A 16,974-nucleotide genomic window follows, 5' to 3' on the forward strand; every position below is an offset into this window, starting at 1 on the left:
GGGTCACATAGAGTCAGACACGACTGAAGCGACTTAGCAGCAGCGGCAGCAAGGGTAGGTTCACCATTATGTTCAAATAAAGAAATATTTTAGACAGAGGTTTTCTCGGCTTGAGACTTAAAGTCATAAATTAAGGTCAGAAATCTGTTGCCTCCCAAACACACAGAATGAGTGCTCAGGTCAAGACTTTACTCACAGAAAGGGCTCAGTAAACAGCTATTGTCACCAGCGTTACCAGTATCATCATCACCATCATCAGCCTTCTTTCTACATCATCCTGTGACATTCCATGTTTCTTGGGAACTACCACTAGATGTTTAAAAGATAATTTTGAGTTTTTAAATACACAGTTGCTTATATATATATATATATATTTTCAAAATACTCACTCATAGGAGATTATGGCAAAGTATCTATTGTTTAAAGCCTTTATAAATACAGTGAGAGCTAACCTGACAATAAGATCTTAAGAATATTAGAAATGCAATGCTGGCATCACCTTATGTTCAAATTCCTGGTTGGGAACCCTCCTGAAAACAAGTTTCTGAAGTCTTCCCCATAAATCACAAACTCTGTACAGAAATTGATCTCTTGGTCTTTCCAACTGAGCGCTCCCTTTTTCTCTTTCTTCTAGAGGATGGAAACAGGATAAAAGGATCCATTATCAGCGAGAGCTTCTGAAATAGATGCTGCTTAAGCTTCCCTCGTAGCTCAGCTGGTAAAGAATCCGCCTGCAATGCAGGAGACCCCGGTTTGATTCCTGGGTTGGAAAGATCCACTGGAGAAGGGATAGGCTCCCCACTCTGGTATTCTTGGGCTTCTCTGGTGGTTTAGCTGATAAAGAAGCCACCTGCAATGTGGGACACATGGGTTCGATTGCTGGGTTGGGAAGATCCTCTGGAGGAGGAAACTGGCTACTCACTCCAGTATTCTGGCCTGGAGAATACCATGAACTGTATAGTCCATGGGATCGCAAAGAGTCAGACATGACTGAGTGACTTACACTTTCAAACATCTCATAGCTGATCCCACCGGCTCTCCCATTTGTCACTACAGAGATATTTAAATGGAGTTTAATCCCAGAATAGGGAGTTGGTGAGGCACTCGCTCTCAACATTCAGAGAACTTTTTATTGGCTGAGATGACACATTTTGGAGTGAAGTGAGGCTGGGATGGACGTTTGGTCTCCCTGCTGTCCTGGTTAGTGAATAATGGTAGCGATGCTCTTGGGCTCCTCTGTTAGGAACCAATGTCCCCAGCATAGTTTATGCTCTTGTGGAATCTCTGAAAGTTGAAACGAAGTCTAAGCAATTTTTGTTAATTTTTAGCTGACTCAGTTTTCCTCTTGAAATCATTTAATCTGCAAAATTTAAGGAAGCATGTAATGTTATTTTCCTATTTGTTGTTGTTTCTTAGCTGTGATGTTGTGCCTGACTCTTTGCGGCCCCACAGACTGTAGCCCACCAAGCTTCTCAGTCCATAGAATTTCTCAGGCCAGAACACTAGAGTGAGCTGCCAAGTCCTCCTTCTCCAGCGGATCTTCCAAACCCAGGGATTGAACCCGTGTCTCCTACTTGGCAGGCAGATTCTTTACTACTGAGCCACCTGGGAAATTCTTTTTTTTTTTTTTTTTATTAAAGATGAAAAAAATAGATGAAACAATTTGCTAACATTTACTCGAATAATTAATGCTGGAGACAATAAGAGAAATTAAGTCTACTTTGTCCAAAGCTCTTAATCTCTATTTTTGAATCTCTTAGAATTTCATTACGTACATGGTATGGATTCTTTACTCTAGCTCAGATTTGTGATTTTGTGCTGTTCCATGACAGTTCCATGACTTGTTCTTAAATCACTGGAAATTTCCTATAACCACTGTTTTGTCTTGAGAATCTTCTTTTCCTTTGTCTGTGTCTAAAACCAGACTTTAATGTATAGATATTTTCTGCCTTAGCTCTATGGACTTTATCAACTATGTTTATTTTATGCCATCCAATTCTAATTCTTTTTGTAAACTCTTGTATACTACAAGGAATGATGAAGTGTAATTTTCAAAAAGTACTTTTGTGTGCAAATGCCATCTGTTTGGTATTGTGATAAGTAAAAATTTCTTTTTATTGCTGTCTTTATTTATAAACCTCTCAAACCTAGAAAGATCAGAAAAAGTGTATAAATGTACTTTTTGAAAGCTTATTTCCTACTGTTCTGTCCTTTTTTCATTTGTAGTTGTCTTCCCTCTTTTAAAGTAAAACTTCATTCTAGCTATGGTGCTGGGTATAACGAGTGTTCAAGAATATTGCTGTTGATCTATTTCATACCCACACTCAGGGCAACATTATGACTTTTGTGGACCTTTGGTACTTTCTTCCTCTTGGGTCTTCTCCTCCATGAAAATGTTAAAAATTATCTTTTCTGACTGCATGGTTGTATAGATGACTATAATCTAAGCTGCATTTAGATTATATTAATTTCTTTCTTTCTGTTGTAAAGGAAATTAAAACATTTCATGACCTCCTAAGACTATTGTGGGCTCTCAGCACTGAGTGTACTATGCCTTCTGAATATCAACCCTGGCTGACAATGTATGAGCCCCTAGAGAAAATTGATCCAGACAGAAGAATCATCCCAGTTCAATCAATTAAGAAGGGGAGAAATCTTGCCTAAATACTCCACACAAGATTTATTCATTACTAGTTTTCATTATTTGTCCCCAGAGCTTCTTCATGACATTTTTCACTTCTGCATTTCTCAGGGTGTAGATTAAAGGGTTCAGCATAGGAGTTACTATGGTGCAAAACACAGTCACAGCTTTGTCAACGGGGAAGGAGGTCGTGGGTCTTAGGTAGAGGAATGAACAAGGTACAAAGAACAAGATGACAACTGTGACATGAGAGGCACAGGTGGACAGGGCTTTGCGGCACCCTTCAGAGCTGTGAGTCCTCAGGGAGCGCAGGATGACAACATAGGAAGCAACCAGCATTAGGAAAGTTAGCAGACACAGTGACCCACTGTTGGCAGAAATCAGGGGCCCCAGAGAGTGAGTGTCCGTGCAGGCTAGCTCCAGGAGAGGTATTAAATCACACATAAAATGGTCAATGACATTGGGGCCACAGAATGGTAACTGAACCATGAACAAAATCTGGATCCCTCCATGGAGAAAGCCTAACGCCCCAGACATTCCAACCAGGAGAGCACACACGGGTCGACTCATGACGGTCAGGTAGTGCAGGGGCTTACAGATGGCCACATAGTGGTCATAGGCCATGACAGTCAACAAGACAATCTCGGCTCCAGCAAAGAAATGTTCAGCAAAGACCTGAGTCATGCAGCCACTGAAGGAAATGGTGTTCTTTCCAGAGACCAAGTCAAAGATCAACTTGGGTGCTATGGAGGAAGAATAGAAAGCATCTATCATGGACAAATAGGACAGAAAATAGTACACGGGAGAGCTGAGGGCTGGGCTGGTGAAAACAGTGACAGAGATGAGCAGGTTACCTGCCAATGTGATCAAGTAGATGATCAGAAACACAGCAAATAAGAGTGTCTGCAGTCCTGGATTCTGGGTCAGGCCCAGTAGGAGGATTTCTGTTATGTTGCTCATCCTTTCCCTCAGTTCATCTTGAGTTGTACGCACATAGTTGATCTGGAAAGATTACAATATTTCTGAGTGATGATATTTTAAATTCTATGGAAAAACTTTCATCATCTCTTTAGCCTGGGTCCCTGGGACTGGTGGAGCTACTCCCTTCACTTATCTCTGATATTTTACAGAGAGTTGTAAAGAAGAATGGGAGGAGTTTAAATCTCTCCTGATTCATATAATTTAAATAGATTGTGACAATACCTTACAAATACCACAATAAAAGCAAGATATTTTTTATGAATATTGACATGCAGTTAACTTCTAAATTTTCTTTTTAGCTCTGAATGTCTCACAGATAGCCTTTTTTTACTCTGGGGGACAGATTTCATTGACAATTCTTTATAAAGTTATATTAATGCTTGTCTATTGAAATGAATATTCATAGGTATATGGACACAATATTTTAAAAATTAACTTTGTATCAGACATGAAAAGTACCAATCAAACCTTACTCTATACCAGCTGTGTTCTGTGACCTGTTATTCCTTTTTTTTGAATTAACACACATGCACACACACAGACAGAGCTGCAGATGGAGTTTTTGTCGCTCAAAATGCCAAGAAACTCTCTTTATAACAGCTCTTTGAGCAGCATTCACTCAGCGGCCCTGGATGTTGTGTCTGGCCCAACAAGATAGTTATGCTCACTCTTTCCACATCTTCGAATGTGAACATGTAAATGGTGCAAAGTTCCCTGAAAAGTCCTCAATATTTCTGAAACGAGCTTTCTGTGTAATTGTTCTTTCACTGCATATAGAATAATGCTCTGGATTAGTTATATTACCCTACTCACATTTTGCTATGAAATGATGTAAGTCAAGAAGTTTTCCTGTTTCCTATTGACCAGACAAAAATATCAGGACCACCTGAAATAATACAATTTCCCCTTTTGGAATAAGTTTTTATCAATTAAGATGAACTTGAAATTTTCATTACTTAAATTACATTACATTTTTACATTAATGTAAAAATATTGAATATATATAAGAATGCATTCTTTTCCTGGGGAGTGAGACTGTATATAGGTTTTCAAGATAGACTACACATTGTTGTAACCAAGATCATAAGCTATTTCATTCGTTATCTTTCTTTCTCTGTTCTTTCCCTAATGCTTGCCAAAAACATAACTACATATTTTTTTCCTCAAAAATTTCTGGGCACAGAACTCAGCATCATGATCTTGGAGGTTTCAATAAAGATGAAGTAAGATAGTTTAGAGTTTTCAGGAAAGCTTATGCCTCAGCTGTTTTTCTCTCTCCATGACTCCAATGATGGCCAATCATTCTTCAAAGATTTAACTCACAAATACTTCAATGTGGTGGCATGGAAATCATGAAAAGAGGAAATAATTTTTAATAATTACAGAGATCTTCAGGATCAACCTACTTACTACTACTACTAAGTTGCTTCAGTCGTGTCCAACTCTGTGCGACCCCATGAACTGCAGCCCACCAGGCTCCTCCGTCCATGGGATTTTCCAGGCAAGAGTACTGGAGTGGGGTGCTAAGACATAAATGTTAATCCCAATCTTGTAAAAGTGACTTTAGTGATTCTCAACAGCATCTTGGCTGGGAACATTCCATACAGTATTTTCTATTGACATTTTCACATCATTGTGTCCAAATTCATTTTTAGAGAGAAAGGCTAAGTTTCAATTTACAGAATCTAACCACAAATATTATTTCAGTGAAATGAAATTGGCTAAGTTAACCATCTTAAATTTTGGGGAAGAGAATTAGCTATCACTAACTTGGATCAGTTGGTTGTGGATTCCTCAGTTTGTAGATTAAATCCAGACATCGCTTTCTTCCCACCAGGCATTTGCCCCACAGCTGCAAATAGATTGTCAACTAACAAGGAGGACAGTAGAATTCTTATGTCTCTAGACAACTCTCCCATTTTCTGGATTTACTCAGAAAACAAGCTGTTTGAATTAGGAAACTTTGATAGCTTTCAGATTTAATTTTAACTCACTTTCCAGGATTCTTATGAGATTATACATGCATCTTCAAAACATATATTATTCAAATGTATACATCAAATTATTCAAATTTGATTCTTCAAAGTAAGAAGAAACTTGCATATGAAATTGTGGAATGTATGTGAAAGTGAAAGTATTAGTCACTTAGTTGTGTTCAACTCTTTGCGGCCCCATGGATTGTAGCCCACCAGGCTCCTCTATCCGTGGAATTCTCCAGACAAGAATACTAGAGTGGGTTGCCATTTCCTTCTCCAGGGGATCTTCCTAACCCAGGGATTGAACTCCTTTTATTCCTGATTTAATCCATTCTTCTAACTCGTACTAACCTTGGGAGCAGGGTCTCCCAAACAGATCTTCACCTTGTTGATGCATGGCTCTGTGGCTGTTATTTACTTCAAGGCCCTTGTTTGTAATTCTTTCTTCATTGACTCTAGAGAAATGTTTAAATAGACTTTCAAAAAAGCTCAGGGTTTGGTAATACATCAATCTCCCAAGTCCTCAGAGGATTAGTAATTGGCTCTGTTGGAATCTTTGCTAAAGCATCAGCCACGGACTTTTTTTTTGCTCCTGTTTGACTCTCACAAACAACATTAGAGACCAGCTTTAGAAATGCAGTTGAGCTTTGGTTAAAAACATACTTCTGGCTATGGGCTTCCCTGGTGGCTCAGGTGGTAAAGAATCTGCCTGCAATGCAGGAGATGTTGTTGATCCTTGGGTTGGGAAGGTCCCCTGGAGAAGGGAATGGCTATCCACTCCAGTATTCTTGCGTGGAGAATTCCATGGACAGAGGAGACTTGTGGGTGACAGTCTATGAGGTTACAAAGAGTCAGACATGACTGACTCACACACACACTTCTGGCTATAGTTTAGAATGAAACTTAGGTAAGATAAGAGCAAAGCTTGATATTAGGATTTTGTTGCTCATTTTGACGTTGGTGACCTTGCCAAAGGATATATGGGGTGGTTTTAGGCATAGGTCAGAGTTCAGAGAATGGATTTCTCTGAAAACATGAGTGTTTGGTACTATATGGTTACCCTGAGAGTAGAAATGCCAGTCTGGGCCAGATTACCCTCAGACATTGTGACATGTTTATTAGTGACTGACCGAGGAGACTTAACTAGCAGGTTCCCAGCTCCCAGACCTCGAGTAATTTAAAAGCCATGAACATATAAACTATCTCTGGGATGAGTACCTAGGTGACAGCCTCATGATGTATTATAGAGCTTGTAGCTTTGCCACACACAGAGGGAACCACTGGGATGTATAGCGATTTTACTGCTCTCCATGCTTTCTCAGAGTAAACTTTGAAAAAAGTCACGCTCAGCCAAGCACTCGTGTATAGAGACATCCAGAGGGAAAGAATAGAAACTACAAAAAGGACACTCCACTATAGTCTTCTCTCCCTCAGCTTCGAGTGAAGAGCTGGCTGGAACTGCACAGAGTCATCTTTCTTTCTCACCTACCTTTAACTTTAAACCAAACTGATGCATTCCTGAAATTCAGAGCAGAGAGAGAAGCAATGCTTTCATGTTCTTGACAGTTAATGATGTTGCTTCTGTTAGCGGTCACCCTCACTCTCAGTCTGGCCCACTCTCTGATTTTTTTTTAATTGTCATAAAATATGTATAGAATGAAATTTACCATTTTAAGTATACACTTCAGTTCAGTTCAGTTGCAAAGTGTCCGACTCTTTGCGACCCCATGAATCGCAGCACGCCAGGCCTCCCTGTCCATCACCAACTCCCGGAGTTCACTCAGACTCACGTCCATCGAGTCAGTGATGCCATCCAGCCATCTCATCCTCTGTTGTCCCCTTCTCCTCCTGCCCCCAATCCCTCCCAGCATCAGAGTCTTTTCCAATGAGTCAACTCTTCTCATGAGGTGGCCAAAGTACTGGAGTTTCAGCTTTAGCATCAGTCCTTCCAAAGAACACTCAGGACTTATCTTCTTTAGAATGGACTGGTTGGATCTCCTTGCAGTCCAAGGGACTCTCAAGAGTCTTCTCCAACACCACAGTTCAAAAGCATCAATTCTTCGGCGCTCAGCCTTCTTCACAGTCCAACTCTCACACCCAAGTACACACTTGAGTGGCATTAAATACCTTCACATTGTTGTTCAAACACCTCACCAATCATCTTCATAATGTTTCACCTTCTCAGACTGAAACTCCATATTCATTAAATAATAATTTATCATTCCTCCCCCCCCCCACGTCCTAGTCATCATTATATAACTTTTTTTTTCATGACAATCCAGGTGTCAATATATCATAATCTGTTTGGGAGAATAACAGTTTGCTTCCTACTCTATGATGGGAAATCTTGAGGACATAAAGTAAAGGATTATGCTTCTGTCCAGAAGTGACTGAGAAAATCACACTCAGTCAAACTTCTTTGTAGAATACCCCTGTACAAAAATGAAAAAAAGCACTGTAAGTAGGAGAACTTTGCTTCTGTTTCTCTTTTTCAGACTCTGATGTGGAGTTGATTGCAACCTTGTCAGGAATTATCTGGAGTGATGTAATTAACTGGGCATTTTGAGTTCAGGTTGTTCCTCTACCTAAGGAATTGATCAGGAGCAGGAATGGTTATGCTCCCTACCCACAGAACAATGCCCTATTGAAAAACTGTCTTTGGGGAAAATGTCAGAGTCCTTGGGAATTTAGAGAAACACTTATTCACATATGTAGAACATGGATTCCATCAGCTTGACTGGTTGGTTGGGGTTTTGTCCTGGGAGGAGGATGCCAACAGACACAGGATGACTGACCCATAGTGGGAACTTCCTAGCAACGACACAGAATAACTACAATTCTGATTGATCATTGATTTTGAGAAGATCAGAAGGAAACTGCTTTTGTTATCATTCTTATTTTTTTTTCTTCTGGGACCCAATCCCTTAGATTTATCAAGACCCAGAGACACTCTGAGAGATAGTGAGGGACAAGGAGGCCAGGCATACTTCAGGTCAGTCCATAGGGCCTCAAAGAGGGGGGCATGACTTGGTGACTGAAAAACAACAAGGACAATTTGAGTGTAATCTGGTAGTTGATAGAATGGTGAAATCATGCAAAGAGATTGAGAATTCAATAGGAAGAGCTTGTCTCCTAATTTATAGAAGGAAGGATTATTAGAAAGGGAAATAAGCTAATAATGAGAATTTGGTGGGAGAAGGAAGAGTAGGGATGAGGTTAGGAATAACTGAGAAGGGATTTAAGTGATCACATAGATTGGAGCCAAAGGTACTGTTTCCTTGTTTTGACCCCAGATTGCATGTGAATGGCGGTTTGGTTAGAGCATAAAGATTAATGACCAAAGGTTAAAATTTTGATAGTTAACAAACTAAGATTTCTAAGAAGAGAGAAGGCAGTTGCATGCAGAACACACATAGCTACATTAAAACTAAATAGGAACCCTTGCATATCTATTAATAGCTTGCAACAGAGGGCTAAAAGGTGATATGGATACAATTATTGATGAGGAGGCTTGAGATTAAGAGAAAGATTCTGTTTTGGTCCTGGTTTTTCCTGAGAAGTGGGGAGCATAGCATCTTCCTGAGATACATGGACATTTTGTGGGGATAAAGTTTATAGGAAATCAGTGAAAATTTAGAACATATACTAAAAAGAATGTGTTGGAAGAAGGAACTGTTTGGAACAGCCAGAACATTTGCTTAACAAGTTTTGAAGACATGGTTCACGTTAGAGATGAAATTTTTGTTGGCGCTCCTTCCTAGTTAATAATGGGCTTCCCAGGTGGCTCAGTGGTAAAGAATCTGACTGCCAATGCAGGAGCTGCAGGAGACTCAGGTTAGATCTCTGGGTTGGGAAGATCCCCTGGAGGAAGAAATGGCCATCCACTTAAGTATTCTTACCTGGAAAACCCACTGACAGAGGAGCCTGGAGGGCTACAGTCAGCCCTTGGGTTCACAAATAGTCAGACCTGACTGACTGAGCAGCAATAGCTAGTTAATAATTTTCTTCAAGATCGCCTTATATCTCTGGTGGAGGGAAAGACATGATGGTGTATGAATTTCTGGTTTAGAAACTTCAGTTAATGTAATGCATTACACTGAAGAAAATGCTCTATTTAGACTTGGTTCCTTAAAGATGGACATTTATTCATTCTGTGCTTAGAGAATGAAGATAATTGCAAAAGTGATGGAAACCTTTTCTCTCCTTGATATTTATAAGTCTTTTAAAAGATGAAATGGTTCAATGTAACTAGTCAGGATAGGACCATTTTGCTGTGCAACAAATGAATCCTGAACTTGCACTCTGTCTATATCTCACATGATTTTCCATCTCATTGGTTTGCAATTGGTCTAATATTTCCCATTCAAATTTGAATGTGCACACTTTCTGACTTGATTACTCACCTATCACCAAGTTAATTTTTGTTTGTACTGGATACTTCTCTATCCATTAGCTAAAGCACAAATTGGCGCCCCCCAAAACTATTTTGAATATATTTTACAAAAACAGTGCTCCACAAAACACTGCCTGGGAAATTGTGTGCAAGATGGCTCTACAGTTGTGCCTGGAAGAATTTTATATCCTTTCTTAGCTTTAGACATAGAAAATAATTCATTTTGAGAAGAGCCCAGATTACACTGTAAAGGGTGCCCCTGGAATTGTGCAGCACTTGGTACTAATTTTGAAATGAGTCCTGTCTTTATGTCACTCTCATTTCTCAAAACTCATTCTTTTCTCATTGGTCATTATCTCTCACAATAATAGCTCTACCTTGCCTACAGTACTTTGGACTAAAACTTCATTAAAAAAAATATTTGGTTGTTAGGACTTATTGTTTAGATATTTTAATTATTTGGCCTATTGGTTATACACTCTATATCTGAAGCTTTACAGAGAATGCTTCTACTGAATACAGTAACTCAAAGTTTTTCCAGCCTCTGTGATTCTTTAAGTTGATTAACAATGCCCCTTTGGGGGCTTCCCTGGTGGTCCAGCAGTTAAGAATCCACCTGCCATCGCAGGGGATATGGGTTCAATCTCTGATCCGGGAAGATCCCACATGCTGAGAAGCAACTAAACCCATGTGCCACAACTACAAAAGCCCAGGCACCACAACTGCTGAAGCCCTCACACCTAAAGCCCGTGCTCTGAAATTAGAGAAGCAGCTGCAGTGAGAAGCCTGAGCACCTCAACTAGAGAGAAGCCCTCATTCACTGCTACCAGAGAAAGCCTGTGTGCAACAACGAAGACTCAGTGTAGCAAAAAAAACAAAACAAAACAAAAAAAACCCTGAAAAAATAAAATTAAAAAGTAATAATTTTTTTAAAACAATGTCCCCTTGATTAGTAGTAATTTGTAGAAGCAAAGAAATTTCTAATTGAAGAACTTTAGTCATCATTTAATCAAATTGTGACATTTTATGAAAGATGAATCATTAAAGAGTCCAGAAAGCAAGGGGTGAATAATATCCCTAAAGTCATACCTTTTAACTTCAAAATCATTATCCTTTCTATTAGTCACACTTGTTCTTAAGATATGAATAGATTTTGTTTTATCTTGTCTACTCACAAAAATTGTTACCCAAGGTTACTCTTTGGCTCCAGAGCTTCTTCATGGCATTTTTCACCTCTGAGTTTCTGAGGATGTAGATGAAAGGGTTTAATATGGGTGTTACCATGGTATAAAACACAGCCACCGCTTTATCAATAGGGAAGGTGATCGTGGGCCGAAGGTACGCAAATGTACAGGGTACAAAGAACAGGACCACTGCAGTAACATGGGAGGCGCAAGTGGAGAGCGCTGTCTGCTGTTCTGCAGTGCTGCCGCGTGTTCTTAGAGAGCAAAGGATGAGCACGTAGGAGGTGATAACAATGGAAAAGATGAGCATACACATCAGCCCACTGTTGGCAGCAACAAAAAGACCAAAGATGTGAGTGTCCATGCAGGAGAATTTCAGCAGAAGGAAAAGGTCACAGATGAAATGGTCAATGATGCTGGGGCCACAGTAGGGCAACCAGACTATAAAAAGAATTTGAATCAGAGCATGAAGAAATCCTCCAGCCCAGGCCATGGCCACCAGGAGGCCACACACTTGCCTGTTCATTGTGATGGCGTACGCAGGGGCTTGCAGATAGCCACAAAGCGGTCATAGGCCATCACCGTGAGCAAGATGATCTCAACTCCTCCGAAGAAATGCTCTGCAAAGAGCTGAGTCATACACCCACCGAAGGAGATGGTTTCTTTTGAGCACGTAAGTCAAATATCATTTGGGGTGCCATGGTAGAAGAGCAGCAGCGGTCTATGAAGGATGAGAAAGACAGGAATAAATACATGGGGGAACCTAAGGCTCTGCTAGTGGTGACTGTCACAATGATGAGTAGGTTGCCTGCCACAGTGAGAAAGTAGAGGAGGGTAAACAGAGCGAACAAGAGTTTCCGTATATCTGCGTTCTGTGTCAGGCCAAACAGGAGGAATTCTGTCACATTCTTCATTTGCTCCTTGAATCCAGTCTGGTGTTCAGATAACTGATTTCTCTGAGAATAGCATAGGGATCACAATCGTGAGGATCAATTTAGACCAATCTTAGTAAGTTTTCTCAGAATTATTTTTTGTAAGACTGATAAAAACATCAAGTAGATAAGCCCAAGACTTAAAGTTGGGCCATATTATTATTAGCCACAAAATGAACACATAACTGTCTTCTCTCTCTCACACACACACACTCCCACTCACCCACACATGCACATACACATTCATATACACAACCACAGTTTTATCACTGTTGACATTCAGTCATCTTTCTATAATTGTACATTGATGGGTATTCCCCCCAAAATGCTCATGTATTTTCTCCTGTAGGAAAAGAGGAATAAAAAGAGAACCCATACAAAGGAGCAGAGGCTTGAGTTCATGAGAATTTACTCCCTTGTTTCCCTTCTCTAGTCACTTGTGCTGATGAGGTTAAGCTGCAGAATTTATTATTCTTACTTTTAACTTGTTTCAGGGTGAATATAAAACATCGGGTAAATTCAACTCAAAATTAGGGGTAATGTAGTTGCACCTCAGAAAAAGCTGAACTGATTGAATCCTTAAGGATCCAGTAAGGTATAGCTTCTTTACCTAAGGTATACTTCTTAACAAGGTATAACTGAGGGTTTCCCTGGTGGCTCAGGTGGTAAAGAATCCACCTGCAATGCAGGAGACCCTGGTTCAATCCCTGGCTAGGGAAGATCCCCTGGAGAAAGAAATGACAACACACTCCAGTATTCCTATCTGGAGAATCCAATGGACAGAGGAACCTGGTGGGCTACAGTCCATGGGGTCACAAAGAGTCGGACATGACTGAGCAACTTCACTTTCACTTTTGAGGTATAACTAGTGGTTAGATTTGTGAGTTTATATTACATTCAAATAAAACTTTCTAAGATACCATCACACAAGAAGAAAAAAGATTATTCTGAAGAGGATAAAATAGCACGATGCAATGCAATATCCCCCAGCTTTATTTGAAACATTATGATTCACTCAGTTCAGTTCAATCACTCAGTCGTGTCCAACTCTTTGTGACCCCATGAACCGCAGCACGCAGGCCTCCCTGTCCATCACCAACACCCAGAGTCTACCCAAACCCATGTCCACTGAGTCAGTGATGCCATGCAACCATATCATCTTCTATCATCCCCTTCTCCTCCTGCCCTCAATCTTTCCCAGCATCAGGGTCTTTTCCAGTGAGTCATCTCTTCACATGAGGTGGCCAAAGTATTGGAGTTTCAGCTTCAACATCAGTCCTTCCAGTGAACACCCAGGACTGATCTCCTTTAGGATGGACTGGTTGGATCTCCTTGCAGTCCAGGGGACTCTCAAGAGTCTTCTCCAACACCACAGTTCAAAAGCATCAATTCTTCAGCGCTTAGCTTTCTTTATAGTTGGAGAATTTTTATCGTGTTTAGGTTTCAGAAGAATTTTGCAAATCAAGCTGTTTAGGGAAGACTATGAAAAATTCTCTAGACCTCTTTAGAACACAGGTACTTTTAAGGCAAGGAAACAAGCATTACAATTTGTTTACCAGCATGTGCTTCTGTGCAGTCAGGTATTCCTAAATTCTGTTTCCACTGATTAGCAGCTATGTGATGTTGTGTACCGACCTTAGTCTTACTACATCTAAACTTTCTCATATACAAATTAAGAAAAATAACAGATGGTATGGAGGAATTGAAGAATATTATTATTATATAGGTCAACATGCTATGCTAAAAGTAAAATGCATAACTTTCCACATATTCCAAATTTTTGATGAGTATAAAAGTGAAGAAACAGACATATCATTATTCTTATCCTTGAAATACTTGATTATTATAGTTAGTATTTAGAAAGAACACAAATAAAGAGAGAAAATAAGTGAATTAAGTAATCAACTCAAGAGGTTAGAAAAGCAACTAATTGTATTCAGAAAGAGTTGACTGCAGAAATCAATATATTAAATAATAGAAAACTAGTAGACTATAAATGAATTCAAATTTTTTTTAGAGGGTGGGATGATTTGGGAGAATGGCATTGAAACATGTATACTGTTGTATGTGAAACGGATTGCCAGTCCAGGTTCGATGCATGAGACAGGGTGCTCAGGGCTGGTGCACTGGGATGACCCAGAGGGATGGGATGGGGAGGGAGGTGGGAGGGGGTTCAAGATGGGGAACATGTGTACACCTGTGGCAGATTCATGTCAATGTATGGCAAAAACCACTACAATATTGTAAAGTAATTAGCCTCAAATTAAAATAAATAACTTTATATTAAAAAATGAATGAAATAAATGAGCAGACAAGCTCAGTAAGAGGCAAATATGGTCAAACTGTAAAAGGGCATTATTTTTAAAGAAAATTTGAAGAAATATTATGTGTAGTTCATAAAAGATTTTTTAACAACTGAATAGATATTTTTCAAATAAAGCTTATCTTTTACGCCATCACCAAATAAAAAGAAAATGAGATAGAGAAAAAAGGGTAGCATGCATTAAAGACTTTCAATAAAGCAGATTTCTTCAAAAACAGAAAATCAAAAGAATTTGATATATATATATATATAACTAGGTGGGGAAGAGCATTTTAAGCAAAAGTCAGTGGTATAAAAACTAGGACAAAGCGAATAGATTTAACTACATAAAGGTATAGAACACATTGGAAAACTCTTTGCAACAAGTATGATAGATAACTATTATCATAGATGTAGTTTTTACAAAAAAAGTTCTACCTACACAATTATAAAAATTAACAAAACTTTTTAATAAAAAGAAAATTCTTAGAAAAAACATTAGATTCCTTAAAAAAATCCCTATTTCATAAGCCATCAAGGAAAAGCAATTTAAAAACAGTGAAATACTTTAAATTGGAAAATGAGCAGAACTTTATGATAATTATATTAGTACTGTTTTGATGTAAAATACTCTGGAAAGAAGTTTGACTTTGTATAATAAGAGCTTTATAATTGGTCATCCCCTTGATCCAGTACTCCTTATTCTTCAGAATCTATTCTGTATAAAGATTATGGACAAAAACTGTGCATACAGGCTATATTTCATATTTTGTAAGATAATGAAAAAGTGAAAACAATTCAAATATCTACATAAAGAGGAAAAATTAAGCAAATTATAGTTATGAAATATCAGGTGAACATAGAGGTTATTTACAAGAAAAATTCATGGTGTGAAAAAATTCTTCCAACATAATATTAAGTAGAAAACACAAGATACTAGACAACTTCTTTATTATGATCTAAATGGTCCAAAATGACATATAAACATAGAAAAGTACCTAAAAGAAATGCTCTAAAGACTAATAATGCTTATTTGGATTATGGATTTAAGATAAATTTTGTATTCTTTGTTAAATTTTTCTGACCTGAATTTCCTACAAAGAGAATATATTACCTTTATAATAAGAAAAATAATTTAATAAAAGAGATAATATTCTGTGTGACTCCTTTTCTCAGTATGTTGGTCACTATTTATAAAAATCTGTGACAATAGAAATGGATGTTTAAACCTACTGCTGCTGCTGCTAAGTCGCTTCAGTCGTGTCTAACTCTGTGTGACCCCATAGATGGCAGCCCACCAGGCTCCTCTGTCCCCGGGATTTTCCAGGCAAGAGGACTGGAGTGGGCTGCCATTTCCTTCTCCAATGCATGCATGCATGCTAAATCGCTTCAGTTGTGTCTGACTCTGTGCGACCCCATGGACAGCAGCCCACCAGACTCCTCCGTCCACAGGATTCTCCAGGCATGAATACTGAAGTGTTTAAACCTAACTCACCTGTAATTTGAATACCCTAGTATGAGATGGTTGGCATCACCGGATTCAATGGACATGAACTTGGGCACTTTCTGGGAGATGTTGAAGGACGGAGAAGACTGGTGTGCTGCAGTCCATGGGGTCGCAAAGAGTTGGACATGGTGACTGAACAGCAACAACAAAGTATCACCTTGAGAAAGTGTGATAAAGAAACCACAGGTTGTGCTTACCTCTCCAGATGCATTTGGGAAATAAGTGACATGCTCATTTCATAACAAGGTGTTACTTGTAGAGCATAATTTGCCTGGGGGTAGCGATCGTTGACCCATCAACAATTGCTGCTTTAAAGGTTTATTCACTTTTTATCTTAAATGGAAATTTCCTTTCCCTTACTTAATGGTTTGAAAATGACTGCTGACAGAGAATTCCTAAATAATGCTGAGTTCATGGACTGGGTTTTAGGTTTGGTTTATTGGCTCATATCATTATGTGAGTGAGGCACACACATCTCAGCTCAGATAACAAATTTCTTTAGTCTGACACCTTCTGAAGTGTTAGGCTTCAAAAGAAAGTGATGGGAAAAAAGCCTAACCATTGGAGGAAATTTACATTTATGTCATCTTACTATAGATTTGTCAGTCCTTCTTGTGCCCAGATGAAGTGTATTAAAAAGAGCCACTTGACCTGAGATCTATCCTGACTTAAAGTCCTGGAAATACCACACTGTTAAAGTAGAAAAATTAGGAATTGCAAACACCATAAAATCAGCAATAAATAAAAGTTGATTTGAAGTAGCAATTCCCTGAGGTTAGCTCTTTCAAATTTTTTTCTTAATAAGCTTGTGCTCAGCCTATAGATATCTTCTTTGGTTCCTAGGAGTCTGGATCCAAATGTTTTGGACACTCAAAACCACAAGCAAAACCACTATGAGGTACCATTTCACACCAGTCAGAATGGCTGCAATCCATAAGTCTACAAGCAATAAATGCTGGAGAGGGTGTGGAGAAAAGGGAACTCTCTTACACTCTTGGTGGGAATGCAAACTAGTACAGCCACTATGGAGAGCAGTATGGAGATTCCTTAAAAAACTG

At 39.0% G+C, this 16,974-nt stretch overlaps 2 protein-coding genes across 3 annotated transcripts; both read right to left on the bottom strand.

Annotated features, from left to right (window-relative positions):
• Window positions 1-1,662: 1,662 nt before the first annotated feature.
• On the bottom strand, window positions 1,663-3,601 carry LOC104990379 (olfactory receptor 4C45-like). 2 transcript variants are annotated; one of them, XM_010842442.1, is made up of 2 exons: window positions 2,705-3,601; window positions 1,663-1,910 (listed from the first exon to the last, which is right to left on the bottom strand). In XM_010842442.1, the coding sequence occupies exons 1-2, from the start codon at window positions 3,599-3,601 to the stop codon at window positions 1,848-1,850; spliced, it is 960 nt and encodes a 319-aa protein (XP_010840744.1). In that variant the 3' UTR covers window positions 1,663-1,847. The 2 variants fall into 2 exon arrangements, with proteins under 2 accessions (XP_010840744.1, XP_010840745.1); XM_010842443.1 differs by lacking the exon at window positions 1,663-1,910 and having other exon boundaries at window positions 2,681-3,601.
• Window positions 3,602-10,959: 7,358 nt separating this feature from the next.
• LOC104990380 (olfactory receptor 4C5-like) lies at window positions 10,960-12,544 on the bottom strand. Its single transcript, XM_010842444.1, is given in 3 exon segments — window positions 10,960-11,715; window positions 11,718-11,837; window positions 11,840-12,544. Coding segments are annotated over 3 exon segments (927 nt in total). The 5' UTR covers window positions 12,090-12,544; the 3' UTR covers window positions 10,960-11,158.
• Window positions 12,545-16,974: the final 4,430 nt, after the last annotated feature.

The sequence above is a fragment of the Bison bison genome, unplaced genomic scaffold, assembly GCF_000754665.1.
Source record: "Bison bison bison isolate TAMUID 2011002044 unplaced genomic scaffold, Bison_UMD1.0 scf7180017864178, whole genome shotgun sequence".
NCBI lineage: Eukaryota > Metazoa > Chordata > Mammalia > Artiodactyla > Bovidae > Bison > Bison bison.